The following is a 13,095-nucleotide window of genomic DNA, read 5'->3' on the forward strand; positions in this document are numbered from 1 at the left end:
TATTTGAAATAACTGTTATTCCGAAGCTTTTTGAGACCTGGGGCTTTAAAGAAATAATTTTTCAGTTCCCAGATACGTGAAATTTTATGAGGAACCATTTTGGTGCTCTGTTCAGTACTACATCATGAAAGATGGTGTACCATGATTGTGTGTGCCGTATGCAGTTAGAGATGTCTGTGGGGCACTACTGCCTTTATGTTACTTCTGAAGCTATCACGAAAAATCCACTCAGTCCAGGTCAGTTCTCAATTGGACTTGAGTGCAAATGTCACACCGACATAAGAATGCTTCTCTTGTAGTGTTGAGCTCGTCCTTTGAGACATTGGTGTGTCATCCATGTCTGTCACCTGCCATTCCACTATTCAGTGCTTACTGCTGACATGTTTCTAAACTATGCCTCATGTCTATACAAATATTTTCAACATATATGAAAATGAGAGTTTGTGGTCAAGAAATGCAATATAATACACGCAAGCTGTATCATGAAAAAAGAAAAATATAAAAGTGAGGGTGCAGCTGCATATTGCCAATAATAACTCACTAACTGTTTTCGGGATGATAGGGTGTACGTAGTGGTGTGTCAGTACATCATGCATGTTTCACTTAAATAAATGTCATTTTCTTTGACAGGACTATATTGTGCTGCTACCGGAAGCCTTCTATGAAGCCACCCTGCTTCAGGAGAAGGTCAAGCAGCCCTGCCTCCAGGGGCAGGCACCTGAAGTGGCATGTGTCCAGCTGCGCTATCCAGCACTGCCTGATGGAGCAGTGCCTGTCTCAGCGGCTCAGGCTGGCTATGTCGAGGACAATGGGCAGCAGAACCCCGTCAGGCTTCTGGACGACCAGTACATCTTGGATGTGAGTTCGTGAACCCTGCTTTGACTGCTCTCTGCATACTCTACACAGTTCCCTGTGCCATGTATTACCCATCAGAACCTCATTCAAGAGGAATAATCCTCAGTGTGTGCCTTTTGTCAAGAGTACTTGGGACAACTCTTTGTTCGACAGGTAGAAGTAGACAAACAGAGGAAGTTCCTGAGCAAGAGCACTTCTTTTGCTTTAATTGTCAGAAAGTGCTAGGTTGGCAGCACAAATGCTCTAACATGAGCATGCAGAATTCTTGATCTTAAGAGGAGGTGTCACTGTAGCCAATGTTTTAACGAGTACACCTGTTGTGAATGCAGCAATGTCTGCTTTATTTGTACTAACATAGACACGGGATTTAAGCAGGCTCTTATGATAGAATGGCACTGATAATAGCAGTTTCATAATGAAGAGAAAGAAGACAACCACCTGTTTGTGGCACGAAGCCACAAGGAAATCTATACGTCAGGCTATCTTTCTTTTTTTTAACCTTTACGCCACATTGCGGGTTTCAGCAGAGCTCATTTGTAATACTTGCATCGATGTGCTTTGAGTTGTCGATGAATTCGCCCTCGCGCTGTCAATTGCTAGCTTCCTGGTTAGCTCAATTGGCAGAGTGACCGCGCCAGAAAGGCCTTGGTCCCAGGTTCGAACTCTGGACCAGGACAAATTTTTTGGCAACTAAGAGGCTTTTCTTTCCGAGAAATCTGTATGGGTTTCTTTGTGGCTTCGTGCTACAAACATGTGGTTGTCTTCTTTCCCTTTCTTAACCCTTACACCACCTTACAAATTTCCACAGAACTCATTTGCAATACCAGTTTCATAATACATATCTGGGTGAATTGTTGCATGCTTTAGCCTGTCAAGCTAAACTAGAACAAATTTTGTGGGGCTGGATCAACAAAATTTTTGCATTTAAAAATTTAGAACATGACAACCTTATGCAACAAAGTGAAGATTAAGAAATTAAATTTGGTGGAAAGTAAAGCTAGCTTACTTCTCACAGGAACTTCGAAGCGGCCCGATGGCCCATTTGACCGAAGATGAACATGCCATGACCCTGGAACTGAGGGCCCCTTCGCCAGGGCGATACGTTTTTTTGCTCTTCTACCACTCGCTTGACAGTAATGATTCCCGGCCAGCGGACGTGAGCCTCTCATCCTCTGATGCATTGGCTACGGGAAAAGTCAACCTGCATCGGTGCAAGTACAACATGGTCTGTCGACAGGTATGCAAATTTAAGCTTCTTCATCAGCAAGGACTCATAGATTCCTTCCCAGTGCAGTGATAAGCACTGCCATTTCACCCTGACCACTCTGTATGCAGAGAAGGGGATCAACGACATACTGTAGTTCATTGTATTGATATTGATGTCGTAAGGCTCATGTGCGGCTAATGAATTTTTCTTGAGTTCAATTCCTTTCGTGCACTTAAGAGCTTTCAAATTTTTGTTCATGAGATGCTAACAATGCTCTGTCACTTGCTTCAGTACCAAGAAATCAATTATTGGTAGCAGACATTAATGTACAACCAAAGTCGCATGTAGTAGGTTTGTGCGAATAGTGAATTTCAGGCCCAAAGTGAATTCAAAGCGAACAGTAATTTTGGAGGAATAATTTCGAATCGAATTCAGATAGTATATATGACATACAAAGAAAAATTGGCATATTTATCATGACCTAACTAACCTGCACACTATTTTTTTATTTTGAAGTAAGTCCTCTATGCAAATACCCTTTTGTTTTTGTTTTAAGGAAGTCGAAACAACTCTGAGTAGTAGCAGGATTTGACTTTTGGAGTGATGCGAGTCAAAACCTGTAGAATAGGTAACATTTTAAATTTTATTATACTTAGAGCATATAAGCCATCACAAGCTTCTAAACTTGATAAAATGATAATTTGCTTTGATTGCATGATGTTCATTTAAAGGGGCCCTGAAACACTTTCAAGTAGCCATGGAATAGATTCATTAAAGAAGCCTATTGCCTCAGGAATTCACTACCACAAAATTTTTAGAATCCGTCCAGTGCAAGCGGAGTTGCAAAGATTTGTTGCACACTGCAATTCTCTTCTCGTCCTGACAAAAGCCCTGGAAGCCAAGCAGGGAGGAATGGCACAGCGAAAGAAAATACGTCACACGCACCTCTTGACCTTGAGCACCTTTTTCTTTTTTCTTCGAATATGTGGCTTTTCAGTGTGATCACGCGCGTACACGTGGACAAGTCGCGGCCTCTCGCGGCGGCCCCAGTGACGACCGAGCGCACTATGTTCAAGTCAGCCAATGGCTGATGCAATAACAGTGACGAGTGATTTCTGAGCTTGTAGTGTCATTTGCCAAGAGGAAAGAGCAATTTTCAGCTGGCTATGAGAATTTATTGTGAATTGCAGGATGGCGTGCTGCGCTTTAATATTAGGCTCGTGTGTTCTCGGTAGCCTCGACTGCCGATCGGAAGCGTTTTCTGACCATGCTCCAGAAGTGTTGCAGGGACCTTTTAAATTTGAAGGGGGGCTTCGCGACAAGGTGAATTTCTCCAAGATGGGCGCTTTCACGGTTTAGCATGTCGACACTGCAGGTAAACTATCTTTACAGGTCATTACATGCGAATTATTATACATCTATTTGTTCATTGGCAATGCTTCGAATTTTTCAATAATTTAAATTCGAACCGAAGCGAATTTGAATACTCTAATATTCCTTCGAATATTCGAAGCATTCAAATATTCGGACAAGCCTAGCTTTCTAGTCGTACTATTTATAAAACTCTTCGTAACACTTATTATTTTTTGGTAGCCTAAACGACACTAGGGGGAAAGAAAGCAGATGGTGTAATGTTACATCACCTGTAGATGATAAAGCTTGTTGTAAATAAATGCCATGCTCCCATGCACCATGGCAATGAAAAAGACATAAGTAGGCTTATAATTTCATTGTACATAAATGAACTGAACATTATTTCCAGTCTTTTTAACTTGCATATTCACTTCAGGCATTTTATTTTCATTCAGCCATTAGCCATCAAGCTTCAGTTTTATGTTGTCACTAACTTATAGTGCATCAGTTGAATCATGTATTGTCTTTTTTTCTCAATAAGTTTGTATCTAGCTCTAAAACGAAATTTTTTGTACCGGCATGACAGAAAAGCTGTTGTGTACAGTACATGTGCTTGAATAGAAAATACTCTAATAGCCATTACTGACTCTAAAATAGTTAACTTGTACGTCACTCCTTGGTGATAGCTGCAGTTTGTTGGGCATGAGAGTGAAAAGTAATGCATAATGAAGGGTAACTTGTTTGCTAGTTGGTTGAATGTATTGTAGGGAAAACAGCATGTTCAACGATCTCCCCTTACGACATGTAGCACTTACTGGCTACATCAGTTGCCAGTCAGTGGTACGTGTGTGGTTTTATGTGTGTTTTTACCGTCCCGGTCTTCACGGCTGTTTATCCTGTGGTAATGCGTAGGGGCACCTACCCGAGTGCGCTGAATTAGCACCGTTCATATCCAGGTTGTTGTTGACCACCTGAATCGTGTGCTGGAGTTCGGGCTGAAGGATGATCCAGTGCGTATGACCATCGACCTTGGTGACGACTCCAACAGTGAGCTGGCGGTGGAGAGAATAGTGGCTGTGCCAGCACTGCAGTGGCACACGGACTACTTGCTTCCTGGAAGGGAGTGTGTCTTGCGTGAGGGAGAGTGCCAGGGACTGCCATTTCCCGCCTTCTCTCCTGCTGCAAAGGTGTGCCTCCCCTCTAACCGTTTTTGTCAACAACAGCTGTCTTTAGTTATTCTTCAGGCTCTTCAAGCCAACATTGTACGAATACATGAAAAGACGCCCTTGTGTTTACCACATGTCTTAAATAGCCTGATCCTGTGCCATAAACAGGGCTTGTTTGTACGATTCTTAACAGTCTAAATGGAAGGCGTGCCTAGAAGCACAGATTAGCACTTGCAGTTAGGCCAGGTGGGCTAGCCCAGTTGGTATTCGGTCACTCTGTTGCAAATAGAGTGATAAATATAAAGTTGCCTTTACATGGTCATCACTTCATATAGTCAACCAAGTCGTTATCCCAAGAAGTGTATGTGCTTGCTTAAGTCATGCAACTGTTGAAGGCAGGTGCGGTGGTTCAAGATGAAAATGACGTGCTGGATTTTAGAAGCACTTATTGTCACCAAATTATTACAATCTCATGATATTTAACTTGACATTAAAATATACCTATCGTTTAGCAACATTCAATTTTATCTCACATAGATGTGGTAGTATTTTGCGCATGTCATCAGTGTGGTCATCATCTTCACGAGATCGAATGTGTTTGTTATGTATGCTTTTATTATAATTGTTATGTGTCACAGTTACCACGCAAATTACTTTATGATGGTGGAGTGTGTTTTCATCTGGTTAATTTTTACTTCTCAGATTGCTAGAGTTGCTTTTGAGTATGAAAAGTAAAAAGTACACAGTGAGATGGTCTCACAGAGAAGAAAATCAATCTTACTGAAACACAAACAATTGCTTGGCCCTTTTGCTAGTAAAATGGGGGAAAAAGTTAAAAATCTTTTGGTTTTCTCTAGGATGAGAGTATCTGTGAGTCTTATTCAGTGACAGCAGTGCACAGTGCATGACTTTCGTACATCTCTCATGTTTTTCTTATGCGGTCATCTTGCTTTTGTCTGCAGGTCGAATTTGAGAGTGCAGAGGATGCCATGGTGGCAACTGATCTTCCAACCACCCTCAAGGACAATGGAACTAGCCTGGTTCTCCTTGACCACCGTAATCCAGCTGTCACTCTTAATGACACCGTGCCAGAACCGGGCCCATACGTCCTTGTCGCACATTACTTCCAGGCAAGTGCACTTTTTCTACAACTCTTTCATGGTACATTCGACTGGGTGCCACCACGCTCTGACACGTATTGCAATGATGCGGTGCCCACTCTTCATTTGAGCCAGAGAACTTATGACCGTGCCAAACCTGAAGCCACTCGCCAAAGCAATCAGAAAAGGAAGCATGTTACTGCATCGTTTGTTGCCAACAGATGAGGTGGGGAAGTCATGTGATCAAATATTGGTTGCGATCCGTGGCTAAAGTGAAAGCACTTCAGAGTGTTTTGAGTTAACTCTGAAAAAACCAGCCAAATGTTGTCGGAGCGCTCGATTTTGACCAGAATAATGTGACGCTCATTGCCAGAGCATTGTTGACTTTCAGAAACAAGCTGTTTAATCTTGCATGGTATTTATCAAGGAGAAGATACATGCTAAGTGAAAGAAATGGTTGAAAATAAATACGTTTTACTGTTGTAGGTGAATGAAGTTTGTATTCTGTGCAGTTTATTAGACCTGACTTTTTTGCGAGCTGGATTCGCATATCTGTTGAGCTCTGTCATAATGTTGCCTGTGACTCGCAGAACTTTTGTTACATGTTGAGCCGTCTGACTTGGATGAGAGTACTTTTTACAACCAGTGGCATGTGTTGCTCTGCATGGTGCAGGGTTCAACATGAGTTGAATTGTGCAGGACTGGTGCAGTTTCTCTATTTAAGCATTGACATTATGTGTGTGGTTGCTTTAACATGAAACATGCCTTGTGCAGCCTGACCACCCTGCCTTTGAGTTGACGACCGTCCTGGAGAGCGGGGGTCAGCAGCGTGACACCAGGCTGCCCCTTGAGCACTGCCCCTGGACTTCAGGCTGTCGGGCAGTGCTTATGAACCCCCAGACAGGCACCACTGCCTTCCCCCTCATCGACAACTTCACGCTCAACTTCGAGGTGCCCGACCAGAAGTCGGTTTGGCTGGTGGGTGCACATCACTGTTCTTGACTCACTCTCCCTGTAAATTATTTTCGTATAACAAAATGATGTTACAAAATACAAACTGACAACTAAAGCTCACCATAATACCAATTTCTGTAATCATAGAGTTTCCTAAAATTAACTAGAGGGGAGTCACTCTGACGCTGCGATTGTCTGGCGACCATGGGAATGATGGGTAGCACTACACGGATTTGCCTAGTGCTTGTACTTGCGGGCCTCGAACGCATTTATTGCTTCGTTTATTGTTTTGTTTCAGTATTGTATCTAGTGAAAGAATGGACAGTTATAAACATTGCGAGCTGATTTGAAACGGTGAGCTTAAAAGGTTAAGAGGTCAACAAAACATTGTCATTGCACCTTCAATGCCCCTTTTACACATAATGCAGGTTGCATAATCATCTCAGCTTCACGAGCATGTTTGGTAACACAAACATGTCTAACACATCAGCACCACCACAAGCCATCCGCATAAGGAATGATCTTCCCGGCAATATCACCTTTGATAGTCACCGTAACACGTTTCGGTAAAAACTTGAGAAGCATTTTCTTAATGTATAGCTTCGTGAGATTGTTTTACTTGCTTAACTTTCGAGCTATTTTATGTTGTGAAGCGTTCGCCTTTTTCATCAACGAGCCGTAATCTTTGGTTTTACGTGCTGCTGACTTATTGAATTGCTGTTTTGTTGCACCACATTATGTTGCTGCTATTATTAACCTGCACTGTATAGTTGTTCATTATAAGTTTACTTCCACATTCTCTGTAACCCCTCTTACTCATTGCCATTGGGCTTGTAGGGTATTTTTCAATAAATAAAAAAAAATTAAGTGGGGGGGGGGGGGTAACTGCTGAACATTTGCTGATTGTCGTATCATGACAAAGCAACTTCAAGCCACGTGAAGCCAACCGGAGCCGAAAGTATGAAAATGAGACAAATTCATGTACTGCAAATCATTCCCATGCTTGCTGAAGCCCTGTGTGTTGCAGCTCCCGTAGGCACTAGCACCAGAGTTCTCTCTAGTGTACTTATAGGCAACTATATGGCTGTATTATTTGATTGCCATGGTAGTTTAGAAAACACCAGCAGTCCTTATTGAAGACCCAGGACACTGAAGTGAAACAGTAAACCTGTTTAGTCTGATAAAATATTATTTCATAACTCTGTTGTCTCTAATTTTGTCATCACATGCTCACTATTAAAAGAGAAAACAGATATCATTGTTTCATATTTGAATTTACACTAAAAGCTCAGCACCTGAATGACAATGTAATATCACAGATGTAAAAGTCTCATCTTGCACATTAGCCAAATTTTACAATTTTTTTCAGAAACTTGTCATGTAATGTCTCTACCTGCCTTAGAAGATGGTTTGATATATGCTATAATAAATAAAGAATTACGTGGGCCCTATTAGATCGCATCAAAATCTCTGATGACACATAGGGTTGTTGCTAGAATCTTGAGGCAATTATGTCTTCTGTATATTCTTTTTGTGCATTTTCTGGCATGTCCAGCATTTTCTTATTGCAAAGGTGTGGCTTTGGCTATTATGAATTTAATGGTATGAGAAAAATAACTTTTCTCTTTGGTGTTTGTGATCAGGAAATAGAGTGATGTAAGGATGCACAAGAATAGAATCGCCTGCATCAGGCCAAGTGTCATATTCACTTGTTCTGAGAACATTTCATTTGGGCCAAAATAATTAAGCAAATAATTCTGACTAGAAGGTGTAGTTTTTTGCTTTAGTTTGTCATTTAATGACTGCTGTCACAATGAACAGGTTGTAGGGCCTGATTGAGAACCACACGTTTTGAGGAATTTGGGTGGGGGCTCATTTTCCAGTTATTCAGTTGAGGCAAAAGAGCGAGCTCTTGCAGTCATGAAAATGACATCTCATGCTAATTCAACACATTTATTTTCTCTCTAACTTCCTGGCCTTTAGCATGCACTACACAAATGTTACTTTATTAGAAAATTATTAATCATGCTTTTTCGCAACATTCTCTATAACTTTGTGTTCAACACTTTGATTATTTGGGTATGACATTTAGATCGTTTGGAGAATAATTTTACTTAAGTGCAGTAAAATACTTTTCAGAACTATAGAAGGCTATTTCAAGCAGCGTTCAGTTGATTTAATTTATTGTAAAGTCTCTAATTACTTTAATTACTATTAATTACCAGCTCGTCCTGCCCAAACTGTCACTAAACTGCTCTGGACGAGTAGAACTCATCCTAGCAAAATAGGTACTTTTCTCTAGCGTTCAGGCGGAGAAGCGCGCATTTAGGCTTGCATTACGTGTCATTCACAAGATGGCAGCATCTTCTCGAGGATTTATTTTTCTTCTGCAGCAGGAGCGTGGTTTCTGTAGGGAAAGACAGCGTGTAGTGGCTGGCTCGTGAACACGAAAAAAAATGCTATTCGTTTTCGTGATATTCTCAGAGTGATGACGATCCGAGTAAAGATATATATCATGTGCCCAGAAGTGAAGACAGCGATGATATTGAATTGAGTAGCTGCTTCGGTGATGATGAAGACAGTGCGGTCGCGAACATTGTGAGTGTCCGTCAGTGAAGCCACCTTGCGTTATTCTTCGTTTCGAAATTTTCAAAAGCTTCCCGAGGGAAATACCCCAAGGGTGCTTAGCCTACAAAAATGAAGAAAGATGTGGCATCTGTTACTGTTTGGTTTATAGGGTTTTTAAATCTTATTAGCAGCATGTAGCTGGTTTCCTATGTATTGTTCAGAAACAAACTTTATTTCATTGATTTGACTAAGTATGTGGAGAAAATATTTTTTCAACATTGACGAGCTACTTTTTAGTCTAATCACAAGTTTGAAATCAGCAATTAAAAAAATAGACACTTTTTGAGCAGAAATTAAAAAAAAAAGAAGAGCAGTTAAGGGGTTAATGACATTCAGCTGGTAGAGCTAGTCTTAACCAACGTGCTTCATTTGGTATGCAGGACCATTTAATGCTCATTCGTGAAGACCAGTTTGACAAGTCAATGCTTCAGCCCCTTCCCCTGGACAAGGCTGTGGAATTTATCAAGCAGTGTGGCCAGAACAGCCTTCACATTAGCACTGAGACCAGTGGTATGTTTTACTTGAAGTCCCTGATTTTTATTTTCAGTTTGCAATTGCACGCAGAGTGTGTAGAAAGCACGTAGTCTTGTGACGTGGGAGTTGTCTGTTGTATTACACATGCAAGTGTAGGGACTCGCAATATTTTAATTTGCTTGCAATGCAAAGAAAAAAAGCAAGATGAGGTAAAAAACACCACTGTGTGAGAAAGCATTAATGTACCTTGGAGACAAGTGGAGGGTTGAAACACCTTTTCTTCGATCGTCTAAATCGAGCTGTATATTACGGCACCACAGGGGCCCTGCAATATGCCTGAGGAATTCTAAAGGGCATAAGGTGACTTCACATTGTAAGCTTTATTGCTAAATATAGATCATTGCATTCAAGAACCGGAATTAACTCTTTGTTTAAAAAAAAGTAAGGGTCAATCAATCAATCAATCAATCAAACTTTATTTCAGGAATGCATACATTACATGAATAAAATTCTACAGTACAGAGGAGGTCCCGAAGTTAGAAAACTGTCGGGGGGACCTCCGTTAGAGAATAAGTAAATTGCGATAACAATGCAGCAAGCAGTGAAAAACACTTTGTACGAATTAAACAAAGAATGGTTAAAATTTTATAATAACAAGGCAAGAAAAGTTCTGTGCAACAGAAAGTGGTATAGTGAGTAAAAGAAATACTAAAATTAGGAGTAAGGCACGACGGCAGAGTTTAGAAAACACGTTTTGTGATTAGGTACTCTTTAAACATTTTGCGAAACGAATAGAATGTGGGACATAACTTTATTTCAAGTGGTATGTTGTTCCATACGGATACACCTGTAAATTTAAGAGTTAGTTTTCCATAATTGCTACGCACTTTAGGGAGAAGGAAATTGTGACAGGCTGAAAACCTGGTGTTATTAGTATTGACAAGATGTTGTGTGGATAGCCCTGAAACACATAGACCATGATAAATGAGGCGGTACATCAATATAGCTAACTTTAGAGTGAACAAAAGATTAATTGGAAGCACGGAAAAATAAATAAAGAGTGGCGTAGAAGGCGATTGAAATGGAGCGAAGGCGATCAGACGTAGTGCCCGTTTCTGAAGATGTAGAAGGGGCTCCAGGTGACTGGCATATGTATTACCCCAGGATGAAATGCAATAGGAAAGATGGCTATGAATATATGCATAGTATAATGATAAAATAATGCGTGACTGAAAATAAGGGCGGGCTTTAATGAGAACATGAATGCCAAAAGAAGCTTTTTTTAATATTGAGAGTACATGATAGTTATATTTCAAATGCTTGTCTAGTATTACGCCTAAGAACTTCACATGATCCGATACGGAAATAATATGGTTGTTAAGAGATACGGAAACTGGTGAGGGAAATGTGTTCTGTGTGGATGAAAACACCACAAATGTAGTTTTAGAGGGATTCATATAAAGATGATTGTTAACACACCATTGATAAATATTACAGAGATCGGAGTTTAAGCTACTTTCAAGTTCAGCAGTTGTTTTCTGCGATGTAAAAATAGTAGTGTCATCGGCGTAAAGAAGACAGTTAGTATGATTAAGGGAACTAGGTAGGTCGTTAATAAAAAGTAGGAATAGAAGAGGGCCTAAGATTGAACCTTGAGGGACGCCCATGGTAACTGGCTTAGCAGATGACGCAATGTTATTGACATAAACTACCTGTGAGCGATTTGTTAAGTAATTGCGAATGAACTGCAAAGCGGGACCCACAATTCCGAAAGATTCAAGTTTACACAGAAGGATCCGGTGGTTAATTGTGTCGAAAGCCTTCGTGAGATCAACAAAAACTGCCCCAGTAAGTAATCCATTGTCTATGGCTTGTTTAATTCGGTCAGTAAAGCTGAGCAAGGCGAGCTCTGTCGAGTAGTCAGGTCGAAAACCAAATTGGTAGGGAGAGAGTAGGTTAAATTTAAGCAGATAGCACATCAAACGCAAGTAAAAAAGCTTTTCAATTACTTTGCTAAAGAAAGGAAGTACACAAATCGGACGGTAATTATTAGTTGACAAACGATCGCCCTTTTTGAAAACAGGTGTTATCTTTCCTACCTTTAAAGCATCAGGAAATGCACCTGCTTTGAACAATTTGTTAATTATTTCAGCTAAAATAGGAGACAGTTCACGTGCCACAAGCTTTATCTTAGACGGGTGAATGGAATCTAAGCCTGGCCCTTTGGTTTTAAGAGATGACATGATTTGAAAGACTTCGTCTGCAGATGTAGGACGTAAATAAAAAGACTGAGGTGAACGAGATAGAATGGGAAAATGAAGGTCAACTAGTGAATCGGGGGAATTTGATGCAAAAGTATCACTGAAAGCATTAGCGATATCGAGTGGCTCGGTAAGGGAACGTCCGTCAACCGTTATTTTTGATAAGCATGTGGTCTCGCTGCTGTTCAAGAATTTTTTTATTAGCTGCCAGCTTTTCCTGGTATCATTACCGTTCTTATCTATTTGTTTTTCATAATACTCGCGTTTGGCCCTCTTGAGCAGCATTGAAAGTAGATTTGAATATCTTTTTAAGCGCGTTTTTAGAGAGCTGTTTGAAGGCTGAGATTTTAATTTTCTTCGCATGTTTTCCTTTTTAGATATGGAATGCAAGAGACCAGGTGTTATCCATGGGTTTCTAGGCGTGCGAAACCAATGTATGACGGTACTTGTGGTTGTGCATTCTGCAATGAATGCGCTTATTTTTGCCGAAAATTCATTAAACGCTTCCTCGCCACATTCTTCTTGTGCTACAAAGTCCCAGTTAGCATTACGCACTATCTCAACAAATTCCGCTGAGTTGAATACTGTCTTGGTATTATGCTTATTTTTTATGGGAATACAGGCATCAAGACAGAAAAATACAGGATAGTGGTCGGTGAATAAATAGTCAATAACCCCGGACTTCGAATCAGCAAAGATATTTGACAGTACATGGTCGATTAATGTGTTAGACCCATTCATATCACATCTAGTCGGGGAGTGAATCAGAGATTGTAGGCCAAAACTAAGAAAACAGCGAACATATTCCAAGCAAACTGGAGTGTTAGTATCAAGGATATTTATGTTTACGTCACCGCAAATAATAATGTTTTTGTTTTCCAGTGTTAGAGTAGCAAGGATTCTTTCAAGCTGCACGCAAAACTCGGAATTCGAGGATGAGGGAGAACGGTAGATGGATGCAATGACTGTATGACGATTGTTCAATGGCAGAGCAGAAGATTCTACTTCAAGCCAAACAGACTCACAATTAATGTCAAAAAACAGATCCTGACGGCGTTTGTATGGTATTGATGAAGTTATTAGGACTGCAGATCCGC

General features: G+C 40.6%; 1 protein-coding gene across 1 annotated transcript in view; it reads left to right on the forward strand.

The window, feature by feature from the left end:
* The window catches only part of LanA (laminin subunit alpha), a 128,904-nt gene that overhangs the window by 44,346 nt on the left and 71,463 nt on the right, over positions 1-13,095 (forward strand). Inside the window, exons 19-24 of the mRNA XM_075873036.1 lie at positions 631-858; positions 1,871-2,092; positions 4,372-4,602; positions 5,544-5,711; positions 6,456-6,659; positions 9,644-9,773. Of these exons, the coding sequence (XP_075729151.1) occupies positions 631-858; positions 1,871-2,092; positions 4,372-4,602; positions 5,544-5,711; positions 6,456-6,659; positions 9,644-9,773 (1,183 nt within the window). The remainder of the gene's footprint in view (positions 1-630; positions 859-1,870; positions 2,093-4,371; positions 4,603-5,543; positions 5,712-6,455; positions 6,660-9,643; positions 9,774-13,095) is intronic.

The sequence above is a fragment of the Rhipicephalus microplus genome, chromosome 9 (genome assembly GCF_043290135.1).
Source record: "Rhipicephalus microplus isolate Deutch F79 chromosome 9, USDA_Rmic, whole genome shotgun sequence".
Classification (NCBI taxonomy): Eukaryota; Metazoa; Arthropoda; class Arachnida; order Ixodida; family Ixodidae; genus Rhipicephalus; species Rhipicephalus microplus.